Source organism: Perna viridis, chromosome 8 (assembly GCF_037379345.1).
Source record: "Perna viridis isolate PV_CMFRI_1.1 ecotype Kerala chromosome 8, ASM3737934v1, whole genome shotgun sequence".
Lineage (NCBI taxonomy): Eukaryota > Metazoa > Mollusca > Bivalvia > Mytilida > Mytilidae > Perna > Perna viridis.
The window spans coordinates 38043174-38064730 of record NC_142452.1 but is presented as its reverse complement, the minus strand read 5'-3'; the positions used below and the strand labels follow the sequence as shown (position 1 = coordinate 38064730).

The 21557-nt window shown below is 30.5% G+C and overlaps 2 protein-coding genes across 8 annotated transcripts in view; one reads left to right on the top strand and one right to left on the bottom strand.

Moving 5' to 3' along the window:
* LOC148610405 (uncharacterized) overlaps positions 1 to 15160 on the top strand; it is a 60313-nt gene extending 45153 nt beyond the window's left edge. For 4 of the 5 annotated variants that reach the window (XM_088543030.1, XM_088543031.1, XM_088543029.1 and 1 more), the window contains 2 exons: positions 964 to 1048; positions 1865 to 15160. In XM_088543030.1, coding sequence (XP_088399156.1) covers positions 964 to 1031 — 68 coding nt within the window. In that variant the 3' untranslated portion in view covers positions 1032 to 1048; positions 1865 to 15160. The remainder of the gene's footprint in view (positions 1 to 963; positions 1049 to 1864) is intronic. The other variant, XM_088543033.1, reaches the window with a different exon arrangement.
* A 377-nt stretch (positions 15161 to 15537) lies between these two features.
* Positions 15538 to 21557, bottom strand: part of LOC148610404 (RUN domain-containing protein 1-like) — a 34652-nt gene continuing 28632 nt past the window's right edge. For all 3 annotated transcript variants that reach the window (XM_088543035.1, XM_088543036.1, XM_088543034.1), the window contains exon 17: positions 15538 to 21333. In XM_088543035.1, coding sequence (XP_088399161.1) covers positions 21227 to 21333 — 107 coding nt within the window. In that variant the 3' untranslated portion in view covers positions 15538 to 21226. The remainder of the gene's footprint in view (positions 21334 to 21557) is intronic.

Here is a 21557-nt window from a genome sequence, read left to right as displayed (position 1 = left end):
CCATTGGGATTCTTTATCTGTGAGAAAACATAGCTGTCATTACTAAAATTAGAATACAAAGGGTCAGAAGGCAGTTTTTTGCAAATAACTCAGAAACTGTTGCCCTTAGCAAAATTCTAGTAGGGAGTAATATTGTTTAGCTTCATGAGACTGGACTTGGCCAAAATTTTCTAAACCATTTGATGACTGATGTAGGAGTTGATTCCCTGAAACAGTTTTTTTGTCATTTTTCACATGAGCAACTTTGAAAATCCTCTCAAAAAACCATTCTACAGAATTCAATGAAAGTTTGCAGATTTGTTTCTTAAGGTATCCTACTTAAAATGATCATTGGGATTTTTTATCCATGAAAAAAAATATGGCTGCTTTTACTAAAATTTGACATAAGTCTCTGAAGGCAGTTTTATGCCAACTCAAAAACCGTTGCCTTTAGCAAAATTCTGGTCCATTATATTGTTCAGCATCATGAGACCGACCAATGCCTAAATTTTAAAAATTATTTGTTGACTGATGTAGGAGTCACTGCCCCTGAAACAGTTTTTTTTCTTTTTCACATGTACAACTTTGAAAATCTTCTTTTCTAAAACCATTTAAGATCATTTAAGGAAAATAAGCATATGTGTTCTTTAGTGTATTGTGCTAAAAATGAGTGTTGTGATTTTTAATCTGGGAATAGACATGACTGCCTGTACTAAAAATGGAACACATCGGTAGGGGTCGGAAGACAGTTTTTAAAAAAAAAAATAATTCAAAAACTGTTGCCTTCTGCAAAATTCTGGTTAAGGTGATAAAAATGCTATAAAAAGCATTTCCTTGATTTGGCAATTCAGTTGATTTTAACTTAGCCTGATCCTTTCCTTAAATTTTTCGAATAAGCAAATGGTTAACCAGGTGAGTGATTCAGGCTCTCTTGAGACTCTAGTTACTATTTGGTCTATGTAAAAAAAGACAACTCTTCTTTAGTTACAGGTCTAACTAACCATTTCTGGGTCAAATGGCCACCCCCCTATGTAGTACCAAAAACACACTGAACCTAGACCTATGCATTGTAAGTGCATTATTTGTGTGTATTCTGATTAAAAGAAGTCAAAATAAAGCTGAGAATGTGTACTTCAAAACCATATGTGTAATTTACTACAAAAGTGTATGAATATTGTTTACTTGTGTGAGTAATTTGCTTCCATGCTGTCAGTTAGCAGAAAAGGTAAAAATGTGGATTTTCAGTATTATTTATTCAAGTAAATTTTGTGAAGAATTTCTACAATCATTGTACCATTAGCATAATGATTTTGAAGCCTTATTTTCCCTGCTTTGCAGTGGTATGCAACTTTAAGATGTCATTTGTCCTGGGAATTCACAGTAAAACATTAAAAATTACATTTTTAACATGTAAAGTAATGGAAACATCAGAAGTGGTTAATGAGACCATAGCTGTATTACAATTGCCTCCCCTTGTATGTTGGGTTGCTTCTGCATGATTAATAAACATGTGAACCATCAATGGTTTATTTCATGGCCATGGTTAAATCCAATGTCATACAGTCAATCCATACATTACAAAGTCCTTGCTTGCCATTCTGTTGATGCACTTTCGAGAAAAAATATATGATGTACAGAAAATTGGCACTTTTGCAAGAGTTATATATCTTGATTTTGTCAGTTTAAGTGTGAGCTAGAGGAATGTATTTTTTTTTCTGAAAAAAAAAAATATTTCTGTATACAGAAATGAAATGATTATAGTTACATGAAAATATGGAGTATGGTTTGTGAGTTTTTTTTTTCTGCACCATGGATCACTTTTACCACAGGACATGCCTGAATTTTGTATGGATTGGTACTAATATGCATATATTTTTTTTTTCAGTTGAAAATTGTAAAAAGACACCATGAAGGAAGTAAAGAAAACAACTGAACGAAAAAGGAAGTGAAGAAAAAAATCATTTGAACGAGAAAAGAGGTAAAGAAGAAATCAACTGAAAGAAAAAAGAGGAAAGAAGACATTGTTAATGGAAAAGTGTTGTATTTGTTAAAATTAGGTTTCTATGCTGACTTGCATTTATTAGTGTTACATGATAATGAGTAATTGATGAAGCTTATATATAGTTAAGTAAAATATTGGCCAGTATTTTGAAATATTCAGCTTTAAAATATTCATTTTGAAATAAAAATTCTTATTTTGAAATTTTTTATTTGGCTTATCATCAGGGTCCAGTTTCATGAAATATCTCAAATTGAGATTTTCCTCAAATACTTCCTCAACACAAATTTCGACCAATCAGATTACTTGAAAATGATGATTTGAGGAAAAACGCAGGACTTTAGGAGATTCTCTACTTGAGATTTTTTTTTATGAAAACCAGGCCAGATCAATAAAAAAGCATGACTTAAAAAAAATACAGTGAAACCTTCACATAAATTTCATGCAAAGCTCAATTAACATGAATTTCACCTGAAAAATATTTGCCTGTGTAGGATAAGAGACATAACCCTTACAAATCATTGGATGTTTGTATTCAACATTTTACCTCAATCTCATGTAAGCATCAAAGTAACTTTGATTGATTTCATTCTGTGTCAAATGAAAGCTTGATAGGCTTTGGTGAAATTGAATATGATACAAACATATCACTGATTTCATGATTTATGTCCCTTGGTATACATCCTTAAAATTAGTACAGTTATGACATGTGTTCATTTTTCTACAGTTCAAAGTTCATGTATACTGAAATTAATATAGCAGGACTTTAAAAAGTGTCTGGTTTAGGCAGTTTTTTTTTAAATGAAGTTTTGGTTTAGATTGATATTTGGATTATTCAGGGTTGGATATAGACAGGTTTTACTGTTTTGTAATTTAAATAATATGTGTTTTCATTGTTTAACTGTTTATATTTTAATCTAATTACTTCATAATAACTGGTGATATGTTACTGTATATTCAGAAGACATTACATGTATTTTCAATTATAGACTTGTTTCAGTATTTTGCATCACGTGAGTTACTGTAAATGTATTATTTTCCTAGTTGTTAATTTTTGAGGATTTGACCAACTGAACATCTTTGCCAGCTTCAGGTTTTCACAGTTTTAAAACAAGTTTAACAGTTCATCGATTCATGAGTACTATTTTTCACTCTTATCTGTTAGGTGAGAAAATATTCAAAAGTAATCAATTGTGAAAATGAATATGTTTACAGTGATTACATATTTGTTTATTCTTGACAGATGATAGGTATGGATTAACTTCATTAAAACAAGTTGTTGTGCTTACAGAAGTTACACACAAAGGTTAAGAGAATTTTCCCTTCAAATGTTTACTTAAGTGTAAATGTTAGTAAGAATCAGGCAAAATGGGAAAAAATGCATGTCAAAACCACACCAATCTGACTATGTAATATCACTCAATTAGGCTTTCTCTGTTTAAAAAGACCTCAGCATCACTGGCTTTGCTCAGAATTGTTTCAATAGAACGTTGGAAAAATGAGGTTTTTGACATAATTATCTGCCCTTTAAATGTGCATTTTCAGTGCTTTCAATAAATTTATAACTCAATTAGCCAGAATGATGTGGAAAATATTTTCTTTTTTCCTTAATTCTGACAGTGCAAATAGTCAAATTACACTAACAAATAGATGTTTTTTTTCATACCATGTTTCACCCACTGCCTGATTCCTACAAAGACTGACACTTAAATCCTTTAAGAAATGAGAGAAAGAACACCCTGTAACTTGTGAATTATCAGGTTTCTCCAATCTTGATTGTTGCTGCTTGGGCATTAAACCCCGATAATCAATCAATCAATCCAATTAGGATTGTTGCTGTTTGGGCATTAAACCCCAATAATCAATCAATCCAATCTGGATTGTTGAATTTTTGCTATATCTGATGGAGAAATCTGATAATCCATTCATTACAATGGTAAAAGCTATATAATGCAACAGTTTCAGAATTTGCAGTAATGGTATATTCCTTTAAGTAGCAGTCCTTATAAATATCAGGCAGGAGATGATTCATGTATGTTAACAACCCACCAAATTCACTTTTTTTTCTTATTCAGAATCAGTTACATGCCACATAACTAGTCTTAGTTTGACATTGGATTGTTGCACTTTTGAGATAAAAACTATATTGTTTGTACATGAAATTTGTACTTGCAAGAGTTGTCATTCTTGATTTGGTTTATTTATTTGGGAAATGAATGCATGTTTTTTTTCCAAGATGCTGATCTGTATAGGTAAAAGACTGTGGTCACGTAAAAAGACATGGTGTATATTGTCCTTAACGCATTGTTTGTTTAGCGGGTTTTTCTATACATGAATTACTCTACCATTGGCCATGCCCGAATTTTACATGGGCTGATACTTGAGTTGGTATATATTTATGACCTATCACAGTGTATTATTGTGCCTTACTGATTCACTTTGATTCAGTTTATATTGATAGATTCTTAAAATGATTTTTTATAGTATTGTGTTTCATTGGAATAAAAACAATCACATTTTGAGAATTAAAATTACATATTTTATAAACTTTCATATTCACAAAAGTTTTAATACCTCTTAAATGATTTTTTCAACGTAAATATATCTCATGTGATTAAAAAAAAATATCAGGATCTTTCACTTGTGTATTTATGATGTTTTCATTCATGAATCAGATCTCAGTAGTGAAAATATAATGCCTTCAGAGTATGTACTATTTCTATTTAAGTTCTATAACTAACAAATATTCTTTGCGAAAGATCTTTATTTCCTGAATGAATTGTCTGACTATACAAGTTATTTTTGAAAATTCTGATACCTGTGTTCAAGCAATCTTTAGTTTGTGCAATGACATGACAATCTTATTATAATGGCTTCTGTTATTGTTGGTGTCAGTGGAATCCGACTGCATGTTATTGTTTGTACAGAGCTGTTTGTACTCGATGGTTTTGTCGTTATTACACCACCATTTTGTTTTATGGGATTTCTCAACCAGTACCAATGTGAGACTTTCTAGGACATCTGATCAGCATTGTTGTCAAAAATTTCCTACAATCACTTCTGAATTTTACCTTTTCATTTGAAGAACTGTGAAAGTACTTCAGTAGCACTCCAGCTAAGGATCATGCAAAATGTGATTCATGGGTAAAAAGCCTACATATTTTTATTTTTGATATTTTGTTTGAAATGCCATAGTAAACAGAAATAAACATGTGGTTTTTCATATAACCTGTGCTCTTAGAAGATAAAAATTATATAGAATGCACTGTAGATTTCAAAATTAAGGGAAATTAATCTGTAAATTGCGCTCAAATACAATAGAATCTACTGTATTTTCAATGTCAATTATCTCCAAAGAGCAGGCAGATTTGAATGAATAATGACACATTTCATAGTATAGACCCATAAAACAACTTTATTACAAAAATAAAAATATGTAGCCTATTTTGGGGTGTATCACATTTTTCCAATTTTGCATGATTCTTACAAAGACAGCTACTTAATTTTCGGGGTGTAGGGGAAAAGCACAAGTTCATGAATTCTTGAATTTGTAGTTTTAATGATCCTGTCAAACAATTTAAAATACATAATCCTTTTGATGGAAATCAAATTTCATGGTTTACCTTACCCATGAAATCCATGAAAATTGGTACCTCGCAAACAATAGTATTTTCACAGTAAGTGGCTGTTGCTCCATCCCTTTTAAGGTAATTCTTAATGGTCAGTTGTCCATCGATAAACTGTAAGTTTATTTTTATTAAATTTTCCTAAATCTAGGTTTACAAATGAAGAGGTAATGTGAAAGTATCTTTGTTCATAGGTTTCCAGTTTTCTTGGGTTTGAAATTTTTTCCCCAAACCATGACAATTGGTATCTACAAATAAAAGTTCTTTTACAGTTGGTAGACTTAGGCCAAGGGACATAACTCTTGAAATCAGTAAAATGTTTGTATCATATTCAAGTTCATGAAAACCTGTCAAGCATTCATTTGAAATAGAATGAAATAAATTAAGTTACTTGGATGCTCACCTGTCAGAGATTAATGAAAAATGGTTTCACACAAACATTCAAGAGATATGTAAGAGTTATGGCCCTAAAACTGGTCTATCTCCTTGAAGTAGAAAAGGTAACAATAGAATTGTAGATGAAGTTAACATTGATGTTAGCTGTAGCTTTAATAATATATTGGGAATAATGAGTCATTTTTACTGGTATATTGTGTGTTAAATCAGATTTTAAGGAGGTAGACCTAGGGTAAGGGACACAACTCTTACAAATCATTGGAACATTTGCATTTACCATTTTACATCAATCTCATCTAGGCATCGAAGTAACTTGGACTGATTTCATTCTGTTTCAAACAAATGCTTGAAAGACTTTGGTGAAATTGAATATGATACAAACATATCTCTGATTTAAAGAATTATGCCTCTTACCCTAGGTCTTAATCCTTACCTGAAGTCAAATAGTCTTGTTCTGATATTCATTGATGTAAGGAACTCTGCAGATCTCATGTTGATTTTACTCAAGCTTGTAAGTATGAAATTGATTGGACATGTTTCATCCCAATGCCTTTTCTCATTTTGACATCATGAATTAGTCAATTCTCCTCTTATCTCTTTTCTGATAGTATGTTCATAACAATTGAAGATTTGATCGTATAGAAGTTGTATAATTTTGTATTTTTGTACTGTCTGATCCAATGGGCATTTCAAGTTTGGTTTGAGTAATGTGTAAATAATAATTACATGCATAGATATTTTCTTTTTAAATATAATGAAATGTATAAGTAGCACTCCAGCTAAGGATCATGCAAAATGTGATTCATGGGTAAAAAGCCTACATACATGTATTTTTATTTTTGATATTTTGTTTGAAATGTCATAGTAAACAGAAATTAACGTGGTTTTTCATATAACCTGTGCTCTTGGGAGATAAAAATTATATAGAATGCACTGTAGATTTCAAAATTAAGGGAGATAACTGTAAATGACGCTGAAATACAATAGAATCTACTGGATTTTCAATGTTGTTTATCTCCTAAGAGCAGGCAGATTTGAATGAATAATGACATTTCATAGTATAGACCCATAAAACAACTTAATTACAAAAATAAAAATATGTAGCATTTTTCAGATTTTGCATGATTCTTACAAAGACTGCTACATAAGTATTAAAGTTGGGTACAAAGTCTACATACCAACATGCAGTGATACGATCAACTTTGTTCTCTGAGAATATTTAGTACTGTGAAAGTACTTTGTGAAACTAAAATGTGGATACCAACAAGTTTGTGAATTCTTGAATTTGTGGTTTTGGGGTTTTCAGGAACACATCGATGGGAATCTTCTTTTCATTGGGAACCAAATTTCTGGATTTGGTCTACCAAAGAAAACCATGAAAATTGATACCCCACAAATAATAGAACTCTCAGTATATTTATTAGTATTTTTTTATTGGAATCTATTTTCAAAGATTACCAGTTTTTCTTGAATTGTAGATTGTATTCAAAGGATTGATTGATGAGCCGGTTTAAAGTGTTTAAACACTGTTGTGGTAAGGCCAAAATAAAAAATAATCTAGACTCGCATCCCCTCCTAACCTGATTTTTTACAGCCCCCTCAAAAATAATAACTTCGATTTTATGTCCAATTTAAGTCAATTAGGCTGTATTTTTCACTAAAATTGATAGAAAATAATAAAAACTTAATTAACCACCCCTCACCTTGCTCAAAATTTTGAACAAAGTTGGTTGAGAATCTAAGAATTTTTTTTATTGTGGCCTAAGTGAGTACTGACAAAGAGGTTAATCAATCTGTTTGTCTATTTATGATTTTTTTTTTATTATTTAGTGAATAGCATGCAGTTAGCCTTTCTGCAGTCATTGAACCCATTAAATTTGAGATATGATTATTGTAGATCTCTGTAGTTTAATATGTAACTGTCAGAGAGTTAAGCCTTATGACTAATGTTTTAGTAGTTTAGTAAAATTGTCCATTATAAGGAAGACTCAGGGAATGCATATTAGTATCACATCTATAAAAAAAAAGTGAGTGCATTATTTTTGTTATGTCCATTCCATATAAGTGTGAGCAAGTGTGAGGGCATTCAGAACTGCTCAACCTTCCTTGTTATACAAAAGAAAAACCTTTTATGCACTTAAAGTGGAGAAATCTGTTCACAAAATGTCCAATCTGTTTCTTAAATTAAAGGTGAACTTGTTGATTTTTGTACATTCCTTTTTTTTTACTAAGCTGACCTCTTCTTGTGAAAATTTCTTTAGAAATGGCTGAGTAGATGTGATTGAGTGTAAGGGATGCCCTATAGCTTTACTATAATTAGCTGATACATTATTGGTACATGTAGTGTCGTTAAGTAGCACTCCAGCTATGGATCATGCAAAATGTGATTCATAGGTAGAAAGCCTACTTATTTTTCTTTTTGATATTTTGTTTGAATTGCCACAGTAAACAGAAAATAACATTCAGTTCTTCATATAACCCGTGTTCTTAGGAGATAAAGATTATATAGAATGCATTGTAGATTTCAAAATTAAGGGAGATAACTCTGTAAATGACACTCAAATACAATAGAATCTATTGGATTTTCAATGTTGATTATCTCCTAAGAGCAGGCAGATTTGAATGAATAATGACATGACCCATAAAACAACTTAATTACAAAAATAAAAATATGTAACCTTTTTTGTGGTGTATCACATTTTTCAGATTTTGCATGATTCTTACAAAGGCTGTTACTTAATAGTCTAATTACTTGGATGTGATTTTTAAGGAGGTAGACCTAAGTTAAGGGACACAACTCTTACAAATCATAAGGAATGTTTGTTTTCAGCATTTGACATTAGTCTTATGTAAGCATCAAAGTAACTTTGATTGATTTCATTCTGTTACAAATGAAAGGTTGAAAGGCCTTGGTGAAATTGAATATAATACAAACATCTTACAGATAATAAGAGTTGTGTCCCTTACCCTAGGTCTACTCCCTTAAACTTAATGTTTTGCTGATGAATTATTTATTTGTTGTAAATGTGTATGACCATTATCTACCACTAAATATTATGAAGTATACCCATTAATAGTCTGCCTCTCTGTTGCCATTTTTACCTGCTATTAATGAGTGGTCATACTTTCATGAAACTTGGGAGATCTACATAAATATATTAATTTTCTTTGGGCAGGGGTTGTAAAGGCAATGGGCCATTTGCCCTTTCTGGGTAGAAGAGCACCTTTCATCTAGTAGAAAGTTGTACACTTTCTTAATAAATGGCTCTTCAGATTGTGAATATCTTTGAAAAAATCATGAAAATGGCCCCTTACTCAAAATTTCATTCCCAACCAATGTTTTGGTATTACAGATTTCAGTTTTTTTATGTATTTAATTTTCATATTTGGTAGATCTATATCCGTATATTCATTTATTGTGGGTATTACAGATTTCAGTTTATTATCGATTAAGTTTTTGTAGTTTTAAGAAAGGCACAAAAATGCCACCAGACCATATGTGATTTAATGAAGAGTTAATATATTAGGTAGATAGAACAATGTTTCTTGTTTCTTGTTTTAATTGTTTTGTTTTGTTTTTTCTCTCCATGGACCAATTGGAAATGCCTTATCTTTCCTTGCACTTAAATTGCATGATTATCATCAGTGTAGAATATTTCTTTTGATCATTTTATATCAAGGGCACATGACCTTGGTTTATGTTGGTGATATATATATATATTGTTATTACTTTAATTTTGTGCCATAACTACCTGTAGATCTCTCTGTGTTGGGCCATGGTCTTTGGTTCTTGGAATTTTGATGGTACCATAGATTTACAACTTGCCTTTAGACAGTTTCTAAAAGTCCTAAGTTTCATTGGCTTCAAAAAGGTTCCAAAGGATCCCTGGCTTTTAATGGTAAATTTACAAGTTGCCTATAGATTGTTGCAAAGTCTTTTTTCTTTTTACTCCAGTTATAAAGTTCATTGCCAGGTTTTGATAGAAATCTTATAATGTGAAAGTACTTTTATTCGTGGGTGCCAATTTTTGTAGATTAGGGAAGGAACACAAATTCATGGATTCTTGAATTCATGGTTTTGAGGTTTTCAGTATACACTTCCAATGAAATCTCCTTTTCGTTAAGGAATCAAATTTTGTGGTTTGGCCTTCCCATGAAAACCACAAAAATTGGTACTCCACGAACAACAGTACTTTCACAGTAATGTAAATTTTTAATCAATTTTCTATACATTAAATGTAAAATAAGGCTTGATTTATCCCATCCTATTCAAAAGAACCCAAGAAATATGTATGCATTGTGCATCATCTTTATTCCTCTTTTGGAAGGTAGACCTAGGGTAAGGGAAATAATTATTGAAATCAGTGATGTTTGTATCATATTCTATTTTACCAAAGCCTCTCAAGCTTTTGTTTGAAGCAGAATAAAATCAATCCAAGTTAATTAGATGCTTGCATAGGGTGGATGTAAAATGCTGCATACAAACGTTCCAGTGATTTGTAAGAGTTGTGTCCCTTACCATAGGTCTACTTCCTTAAAAATTATTAACATTCCACTTGTGACATAAATTCCAGTATCTATTGTGTGTGCAATGTACTGGCATGTGTATTTTATATGTTATTATTGTTTGTTTTATATTCTTATAAGTTAGAGGACAACTAATTTAGTAGCAGTCCTCTTAAGAATCATGCAATTTTCATTGTAAGTGATTTATTGATGTCAGATATTTTACCCAAATTGACTTTAAATCATTTGGATATATTGAAAAAAACAATAATTAAAATGAAAAAATGAAAAATATTTTCACCGTTACCATAGCAACAACCACTCCTTAGCAACCACCAATGTATGCCTGTGTAGTGTCTATAATTTGTATTTACTTGTAATCTGTACTTTTTTCTTTTGATCTTGTTTGACAGAAATTCTCGCACATGGAAATATATTTGAAAATATGTGTTGAAACATTTGGAGTGATTGTGACATCATTAGAACTTTTTCAGAGTGAAGAATGAAAATCAATACATCTACCAACAGTGTCGCACCACCAAATTTTTTGTACGACAAAAGTAGTAAAGAAATTAATGTATGCAACAATTGTATGATGCTCATTTGCTCATCAAGATACTTCACACAATATAGTGAGTATCAAAATTGAAACTATTATTTTATGTATGTGAGATGTGGCATTCAGCCATTATTTAAACAAATCAAAGGCTACAGACTATCGTATGTTGTCAACATCTTCATGATTTTGTCAGATTTTTTTTAAAGGGCATGATGGCAATGACTTTGTGTATATGTATACTGCAGTTATTGATTTTTATGGACTCTGTCAATTGAACATATTTGCAGGTATCATTTTTTGTGATTAAAAAAAAGTTATTGGCATTATGTTATGTTTGAAATCAATCTTGCGGGTACTATTTTTCATGATTTTCTGTCCACCATAAAAATAGTGAAAACTAGTACCTTTCCAGTAAATTCAGAGTGTAAGAACAGTATAAATGTATGTTACTTGTATTTGTGTAATACCTATACATTTAAATGTCTAAAATGTTGTCTCTAGTTTAAATGTGTGGTCCATATGCTCTAGGATGAAAGATTAGAGATTTACAAGCAATGGAATATATATTGCTCAATATTTTATAACTATTTTTTGTAACTTACATATACCATAATTTTAAAATATTGCATAATTTACACATGATTGCATGCATAAATCATGCATGTTCACCATTTGTTATACAGACATTCTTTTGACTATTGCCTAGATTTTAGTAATTCAGTAGTTTTGTTTTTTTTTTCCTTCATTTAAGGAGGTAGACCTAGGGTAAGGGATGCAACTCTTAAAAATCATTGGCATGTTTGTATTCAGCATTTTACATCAATCTCATATAAGCATCAAAATGACTTGGACTGATTTTATTCTGTCTATAAGGAAAGCTTGAAAGGCTTTGATGAAATTGAATATGACATAAACAGATCACTGGTTTCAAGAGTTATGTCCCTTACCCTAGGTCTAGCTCCTTCAATACAAATTTTGAGATGAAGAATTCTTCATTCATATAAAAAAAAAATCAAAATGTTAGTTATTGCAATTGCAACCCTGTAGCAGTTGTTACAGTAACAAAATCATATTGCAATAATCTCTGAATTAAGTGTTAGGCGTTTGTAAGAATCAGGCAAAAGTGAAAAAATCAGAAACATGCATGTCAAAATCCCACCAATCTGACGATGTCATTTCACTGAAGGATGCTTTCTTTATTTGAAAAGACCATTTTTTGATCTCTGCATCACTGGATTCCCTCAGAATTTTTCCAATAGGATCTTATTAAAATGAGGTTTTTGACAGATGTCCTTGAAATGTTCATTTTCAGTGCATTTTCAATGAAATTGTAACTCAATGGTCCAGCATGATACGGAAAATCTTGTCTGTTTTCCTTCATTCTGATGGTGCAATTAGTCAAATTACACTATCAGACTGATGTTTTTTTCATACCATGTTTCATTGACTGCCTGATTCTTACAGGGACTGACAATTAACAGTATGTTGATTAAGTAGTGTAGTATAACTCCTCAGTAATATGTGGTTATAAATTTTCATATTTTTTTAGCCACTGGCCCTTTTCAAATTTACTGTTTACAGCCAAATATAGTATTGCTATATGTTAGGAAAAAATTGGCTAATACATCGTAACATATGACAATTACAATGTCAAAGTCATCATTTATTATGAGGCTGAGAATATCTCAAAAATATAACGTAACATTATATGAAGGATAAATATCAGCACCATTTTTTTAAAGATCAAGACAGGTATATTGCTGGGAACCCCTAAGTAACAATCTTTATAAAAATCAGGCAGGATGTGATTCATGCATGTTAAAACCTACAAATTCATTTAATAGTTTAACTTTTAAGATGAAAAAAATATAAATTGTGTATGAAATTGGCACTTTGCTAGAGTTATTGTTCTTGATATGGTTTGATTTCATTGACTTTTGTCTAGTTTAATGTTTGGTTTCCTTAAAAATACAGATCTGAATACAAAAATGACTAAGTCACGTAAAACTATAGCATATGTAATCCAAAAAACATAGTTCGTTCATGGGTTTTTCTACACCATGAATCACTTCTGCCATAGGCAGTGTCTGATTTTTATAAAGACTGGTACTTCAATAGATAAAAGAAATACTAGTGACACTTTTCTGTTAAGACATTCAAAACTGGCATTGGTCCTTTTATGGTGACATATCAAGATTTCAGTGGATATTGGTTAAAATGAGAAACTTCAGAAACATGCATGTCAACAACCCACTGATCTGAAAATATAGACAACTATTTGATCTCTGCATCACTGGATTTAGTCAGTAATTTTTCATTAGGATGTTAGAAAATTAAGGTTTTTGACAGTTATCTGCACTTGAAATATTCCTTGTCAGTGAATTTCAATGAAATTTTAACTCAATTTACTTAAGTGATACAGGCAATCTTGCTTTTTTTCCTTGATTCTGATGGTGCAAATAGTCAAATTACAAAATGGTGTATTTTTTCATACCATGTTTCACCCACTGCCTGATTCTTAAAGTGATGGACACTCAATATTGTAATTTCAGATATTATAGCTTCCATTTGTTATTGTAATTTTATTGGTGTAGTATTAATTTTTTTTGCGATATTTTAAGAAATATTTCCATTTTTCTACTAAATTTGAGGCATATGAAATTAATGTTTTAGTTTCAACCCATGGTAGTGATTTTCATAGTAATTAAGGAATATTTCTAATTTTTTATCAGTTTATACAAAATAATCTGGTTTGCTCAAAGAGAAACAACCAATCAGAAAGCTTGTTACAAGTCGAATAATATTTATGGTATTTATTGCTTTACCTATGGTTGTTGGACTTAACTCTTCTTCTGTGCCTTATTTACCCTCGTGACTTTGCCTCAGGTTTACTTTGTAGTGTAAAGGGCCTTCTATTATCACTGTCAATTTAAAAATTGTTTTCCGTTTCAAGAATTGTAAAATTGTGACATGATTGTAATTGAAATATTTACAACAAACTTTTTTGGAGTTTTTATATTCATAAGAAGCTATTTCTTGATACTGCTATTAATTCATAAGAATTTTAGTAACCTTCTATTTAGATAAATTAATCTTACATTTACAAATAGCTGAAGATGTTTTGAGTACAATACATACATATGTGTCATTGGTATGGCCATGTTCTAATTTTGCTTGCATGCAAAATTGATATGAAGTTAGTTTTTATACTCCGCACCTGTAAAATGTAATTGCTTTGAAAAACGATTGATGTTTTGCTAGTGCAGCGTTCATAGGGTATCTATGTGTGAGGTGTGTGTACTAGTGAAAGTAAAATGTGTCCTGAAATAGTGTTTTTTTGTACCAAAAAAAAGTTTAGAAAAAAAATTCTTTATAATTACAAACATTTTAACATGATCTATGATGTACTCTCATAAATGTATATGTAATAGAGTTCAATCTAATCAGAATTGTATCTCTTACTAATGCCATATGGGATGAAATTCTTATTTTGAAAGTGGAATAATTAAGTGTATTTCTTAGTTTCCATAAATTTCCTATTTTTTTTTTTGTAAAGGGGGATCATTCATATTTCTCTTCAAACTATTAGAAATGTATAAAACAGTTTTACAAACTTACCATACTAAAATTACGGCTTCTACCATTGAAATTAATGGAATCATTGAGTACTAAAATATAAAAGATGATGGTAGAAAATTCCAACTTCTGCAGTTTTGTACAAATTTGTTAACATTGAAGAGGAAAAGAAATTTTCTAAAGCAGTTTTTCCCATAAAATAATGAAATAAATACAACTAAAACACACTCTATTTTTTATGGAATTAGACGGGAATCAAGTTGAAAGTTGTGTTATTTAATAACAAATAGCACTTGTTTAAAAATCAAGTTTTTCTATTAATTAAAAGGTTGATTTTTGACGATCTTGCCTTGACAATCAGGGCTTAAAGTGACTAGGGAAGTTGTATTTACATTGAGGTCTTTGTATCGTTGTTATCATATTGTTAATTGTTTATGATATCTGCGTATAAAACAATTTTTAAAGTCTATTTTCTGTTATTATGAAAATCTAATGATAATTAAAGTGAAGAGAACTTTACACCATTTTTGTATGACCACAAAAAATTTCGGTCATAAATTGGTTTGCCTTTGTTGTCATATATATCGCCGTTGATGTCCGTATCAGCGTCATCATTGTCTGAAAATTGTTTTTGTGTGATAATTTGAGTATAAGTTAGTTGATCTTTATAGATTTTATTACAAGGTTCCAAACCACACAAGGAAGAGTTTTTAGTGGAATCTGAGTTGCTCATTTACTTTTGTTACTTTGTATGTATTATTTTGGTTATTTTATGTTCTTTGTTGTGTATGTCTGTTTTCCATGTCTGGTCTTTGTCCCTGGATTACATTCTTTTGATTTCCACTAGAATCTTGGTTTCCTTGATTACTCTTTCATTAGACAACACAAAATGCATGTTGAAATAGTTAATTTTCATTTCATCAACAAAAACATTGACTGAAATAGAACATTTATAATAATGTATTATTCACAAATGAGAATTAAATGAACAAACTTTTCCCCTAAGTTTGACAATTTACTGAAATAGTCTCAAACACCTCTAGGATAAAATTTTTGTTTACCCTGCAGTCTTCTCCATGATAATCTCCCTTTTGAATTCAATGATAATCATGCAGTAAAACATGTCACTCTCATCCCATCCCCCTTTTTTAATATTTTTTGTCCAAGAACTGAAAATGTAGACCAATGAAGAGCCAAAGGTGCCTCAAACAAGGTTGCAATATATAAAACCCCTAAAAGGCATTTAAGTTATGGTATATGTCAACAGACAGTTCTATAATATAATAGTTTAAAAAAGCTTTAGCATTCTTGTACTATAGATATAATCAAAACAGTAAAGAAAATGAATTTCTGGTAGATTAAATTGCTAATGAACAATATATTTCAACCATAACAAAAATTTGTAAAGATAACAAAACAAAAATTTCCACCTCCCACCCTTACCAAAATAGACAAACTATCAACCTATAAATACAAACAACTAGTGGAATGCAATTACAATATTTTTTTTAAAGTATTTTAAAAGTTACATGTACATGTATAAATGAATAGACAACCTGAAAAGTACAACAAAATAACAAAACAAAAAAATTAAAATGGACTTCTTACAGATCAGTAGATATAAATATAGATCTTGACAAAACAATATATCACAACCTTACATGGAATTCAGTTCCCTTTATAGCAAATACAGTGCTACTGTTTAAACCCGATCCTGAATAATCAAAAAAACTGTCTAAACCCGACACTTATTAAGTACCATTTTGTGTAAGAATCAGGCAATGGGTGGTACATCATATTTCTTTTTTGCCACATAAATATTCTATATATCTAGAAAAAAACTGAACATCTATTTAAATTTATCCTGAAGTATCTGTGACGTAGATATTTTTTGACTGGTTATATAAGGAAAAAGTGCGGGGAAATTTTCCCGCCATTTTTCCATAGTGCATTTCAACTACATTTGACCTATCAATATCTTAAAAAGGGAAATTTTACAAACACTGTGACAGTTATTTCCGGTGTATTTTGGGTATAAATACTTGGTTAATGCAATAAAGTCTATTTTTTTCCTTTATGTGCCACACCTTATACACATTTTGCCCGATTCTTAGACGAAGTACTGAACCTCGGTAAACCAGAAAAGTTTTGGTTTAGACAAGTTTCACTGTACTGCTAATTTTAACAAATTTTATCACATGGGTTTTCCCTAAAACCACTACTCTCAAGTAGAAACAGGTCCAGTCTCCTCTTGAAAAATAAAGCTAAGCAAAATCTCCCCCATTAGCAACTTCCAAATGAGGGAGATCTTCATTGGAGGTTCAGAGGTTGACATGTATGTCTCCCTTTTGCAGAGTTATCTTTTCTTTATAGCAGATATCTGGCCAGCCATATCTGGACATGGTCCATGTTTTTTTTTCATAATTTTTTTCAATATTGAAATGTCTCAGATATACATTTTTTTCATAGTATGCTGCTGTTTAGGCACACAACATATGCCAAATTCACTCAAGATACCAGTATAACCTACAAAAGGGAGATAATTCTGTCTTCTACAATAGGAAACATCAGCAAAATAGTTTTCATTATTTATCTACATACAAATGTATAACAAAACTCAAATTGCAGTTTTCCCCTCATATTGCACCAAGAACAATACAATACATCCATATTTTCATGTAATTATATTCTGACATCACTGATTAGCCTGGCGATAGATGCCTCTTGTACCAGTCATGAAAATCAGATTTCAGTAAATAAATAGAAGCATTTTTCAAACAATGAAACCTGTCTAAATAGAAAAAAAAAAAGAATAATCAAGAAAACTTGTTTAAATTGGACACTCTTTAAAAAAGTTCCTTCATATCAGTTGAAGTGTATTTTTAACCTTGATAAACCAAACACCTGTCTATTAGGAACCACTAAAGTCCATAAAGAATGCAGTTTTGACAGGTGTCACTGTAATAGAAAGGATGCTTTACTGGTAGAAATGAATAAACAAAATTAGAACCTTCGTGTAAAACATGGCAGCGGTATAAAGTTGAGTGCAAATCAACTTTACTACAATTGTTTAATCTATAATGTCTTCCTAAGAAGTGATCAAACCTTGCATATTCACTCTTAAGTAGCACTCCAGCTAAGAATCATGCAAGATACGATACGCAGTTGGAAAGCTTACATATTTTAATTTATGATATTTTGTTTAAAATGCAATAGAAGTAAACAGAAAATTACATGTGGCTTTTCATAGAATTCTTGTTCATAAGAGTTAAAAATTACATAAAATGCTCTGTAGAATTTGAAATTAAGAGAGATAACTCTGCAAATGACACTAAAACAGTAAAATACAATTGAAAATATTTGATATTCAATGTGAATTAACTCCTTAGAGAAGATAGATTGGAATGAATAATTTCATAATATAGACATATAAAGCAACTTAATTACAAAGATAAAATTGTGAAGCCTTGTTGACTTTTAAGGGGGAAGGGGGCACATTTGACAAAATTTGCATGATTCTTACAAAGACTGCTACTTTTAAAAACCATTGATAATACAATAACCTTTGGAATGTTTTGCAACAAGTAGTTGATCTCATAAAAAGTCGTAAATGTAAAAATTATCGTCATTTATGACATCAAAAATCTATTTTCTATACTGACATCACAACTTACAATCAATTTTAGACCTGTGACCTGCTGTGAAATTGATCGAAAGAATATACTGTAAGACCAAAATATTACTGAATTAGTTGAATACAAGTCTATAGGATAAGGAATGTTATCATTTCTGTATCATGTAAAATAGAGTTTATCATTTTCTCAATATCCAATGACATACCATATAGCAGATAATTTTTCTAGGGGTGCTACTTTTGGCAAATTTCAGAGGTCTGTCTAAAAACACAAAATATTTACTCCTGGCTTAAGGAGGTAGACCTAGGGTTAAGGGACACAACTCTTAAAATCATTGGAACGTTTGTATTTAGCATTTTACATCAATCTCATGTAAGCATCAAAGTAACTTGGATTGATTTCATTCTGTTTCAAATGAAAACTTGAACGGGTTAGGTGAAATTGAATATGATGCAAACATATCAATGATTTCAAGAGTTATGCCACTTACCCAAGGTCTACCTCCTTAAGTACTACTGTAAATTTACCACATACCATCTGCCAAAACTTTTCCTATATCTTTTGCTTTCAAAATCCCCAAATTTTATTCCTGCTAAAATAACCCATGATACGATATTTCCTATAAATCATTAAAAATACATCATTGCATGAAACACATGAGAAAATAAAACAGATTCTACCTAAATGAAGGATTTCAAACAGATCTTTGTATAAAGATAACAAAATAATAAAGTCAACAATGGATTTCTCAGTATTTCACAGTATTATCACTATGGAAAAAAATAAATAAAAACTTCATTGATAAAGTAAAAACAGCTTATAAACTAAAATTCTATTAATATGTTAATCCATAGCTGATTCTTATACTCTTGTGTAAAACATCCATTCTCTTTCCCAATGATTTATCACAATCCAGCTGAAAATGTCCATAAGTTCATAACAAATATATGTACATGCATATATGTTGTAACTTCTAGCAGTATTTTAGAAATTTACTTAAAAAAAAAATACTTTCAAACAATTGATAAGAGAAAGGCAACACCTGAAACTCACATATCTAAATCTGACAATAAAATTACACATAAAAGCTAGTACCAACGTTTCCTCTCTTGTCATAAATCAATTCAATAAAATATATATATATTGCAAAAAGAAAGAAAGAATTGAACCAAATCTTTCAGTATCCTACGAACAAAAACTCAACTCGAACATCAGCCCAGTTAACCATATCAATTTCATTACATTTTACATTAAAACCTAATGAATCATCGCCATGAAAAAAAAAAAAAAAAAACAACAAATAAATTGAAACAACTCGTATTAAATAAATTGCACAGTTAAATAATCAACAACAGAAGTAAAATATAGAGAAAAAAACAATACCAATAAAGTGAACTAAATTCTTCTACACCTAATCTTATAATCATTCCTAAATTTCATCATAAATCTACTGGGATGAATTACTACATGTATGTTCCTAATTGAGAGTAAAATCTAATATCTTTGTGACCATGATGGACATACCTAAGAAACTGATTTTTGGCAAATGAAAAATGTATACTTAAAATATATACAAATATCACTCAGTAAACAAAATTTTACTGAAAAAAAAGAAAAAGAAAAAAAAATTGCATACAAGAATTACATATGCTGTATAAATAAATGAATTTTACATGAATTTGAAGAGAATTAAGAAAAGTTAGAATAAATATCTATAAAAATATGACAATCAAAGAAACTAGAACAGAATGAGATTAAATAATAAACCATATAAAGAAGGATTGTAATTCAACTGTCACAACAGAATAATGTTCTTCAAAGTATATTAGACTAATTAAATGTCGGATCACCAAATGGACTAATTATTCATGGAATGGGCCAAATGTCGTTCAAATTGTTAAAAAAGTCATTTGACCTTCCAAAGCTAATTTTTGATAAGGATGTATAATGCATGCAGTAACTGGATAAAAAAAATCCCCAAATTTGCAAAGTTGCTTTTAGGTTACATGTAACAGTGTAGTCTTTTATAACTGCAACTGTTCTGATATCATGAATTGTGCAGCCCATTTCAATTAAAACAATTTGAAGTTCCAGGAATTAAATTTAAGAAATTTTTCCACTAGCTAAATTTAGCAAGTACTGAAAATTTACACTCCCTAAATTAAGTTTTTAGGTTATTTCTGGACTTTATCTATATGACATACAGAACTTCACTAGTAAATTTCATCAAGTGGAAATAATTTCTACTAGCAAAATTGAATTTCATCTTGCATTTAGCAAGTATTTCCTTTTAAATTCAATCACTGACTCCTACATAATGATTTTACACTATGGAGAATGACTACTGTGTGTCATGTTGAATTACAGTGTTTTAATAAATTGAATTTAACTGTTGTATTATGCTGTCATAACATGGTACATATTACAGTATTAGGTACATGTTTACATAAAAGTATGAAATGGATTAAAAGTACATGTAGTAGATTCCAAGATTGGAACCCATTTATGATTGGTGGTTCCAAATTTAGAAAGTATGCCAAGGCATTCTATCTTTTTATTGCCATTGTTATTCAAGGTGAATGGGTCTCCTCCCTTTCTATGGATGTTATGAGTTGGTTTCCATATTTCATGGCAGACCAGATGATCTTGAACCTCAACATGAAGTCTGTTTGGCTAAGTAGTGGAGTCCATGAATCTAATAAGAGCACAATGCCCTGGGCACAGTTTGATTTAACAAAGCCTAATTGGAGACTTTCAACAAATTCTCCCTGAATTCCAAATTTGACCAATAAAATCGCCCGAATTCAAACTTTGACCAATCAAATCACCTGAATTAAAATTTTGACCTATCAAATTGCCTGAATTAAAATTTTGACCAATTACCGATTATATTGCCTGAAATTAAAGATGTGAAGAAAGTCTCAATTTGAGATTTGTTATGAAGCTGAATTTAGAACGCATCTTTGATATTGCTGAATGGCCTTACTGCCAGGTCTACGGGGAGTTTAAAGTTGATTGAATTCAGTCTATCCAGGGCTTTGATAGCATCATCAAAACCTGCAAGAAAAATTTACATCTAACAAATACTTCATCAAACTTGTAGTTTTTTTTATACTTTTATGATGTTTTCTGTTATTTGTTGTTTATGTAAGCAGTTATTTTGCTTGGTTTTTGCCCAATGACTTTCAAATCTAGGATTATGTCATGACAATTATATCTAAGATATCACCTGCATTGGATAAATGTATTTTTAAATGTTTAAACTATACAAAATATTCCCA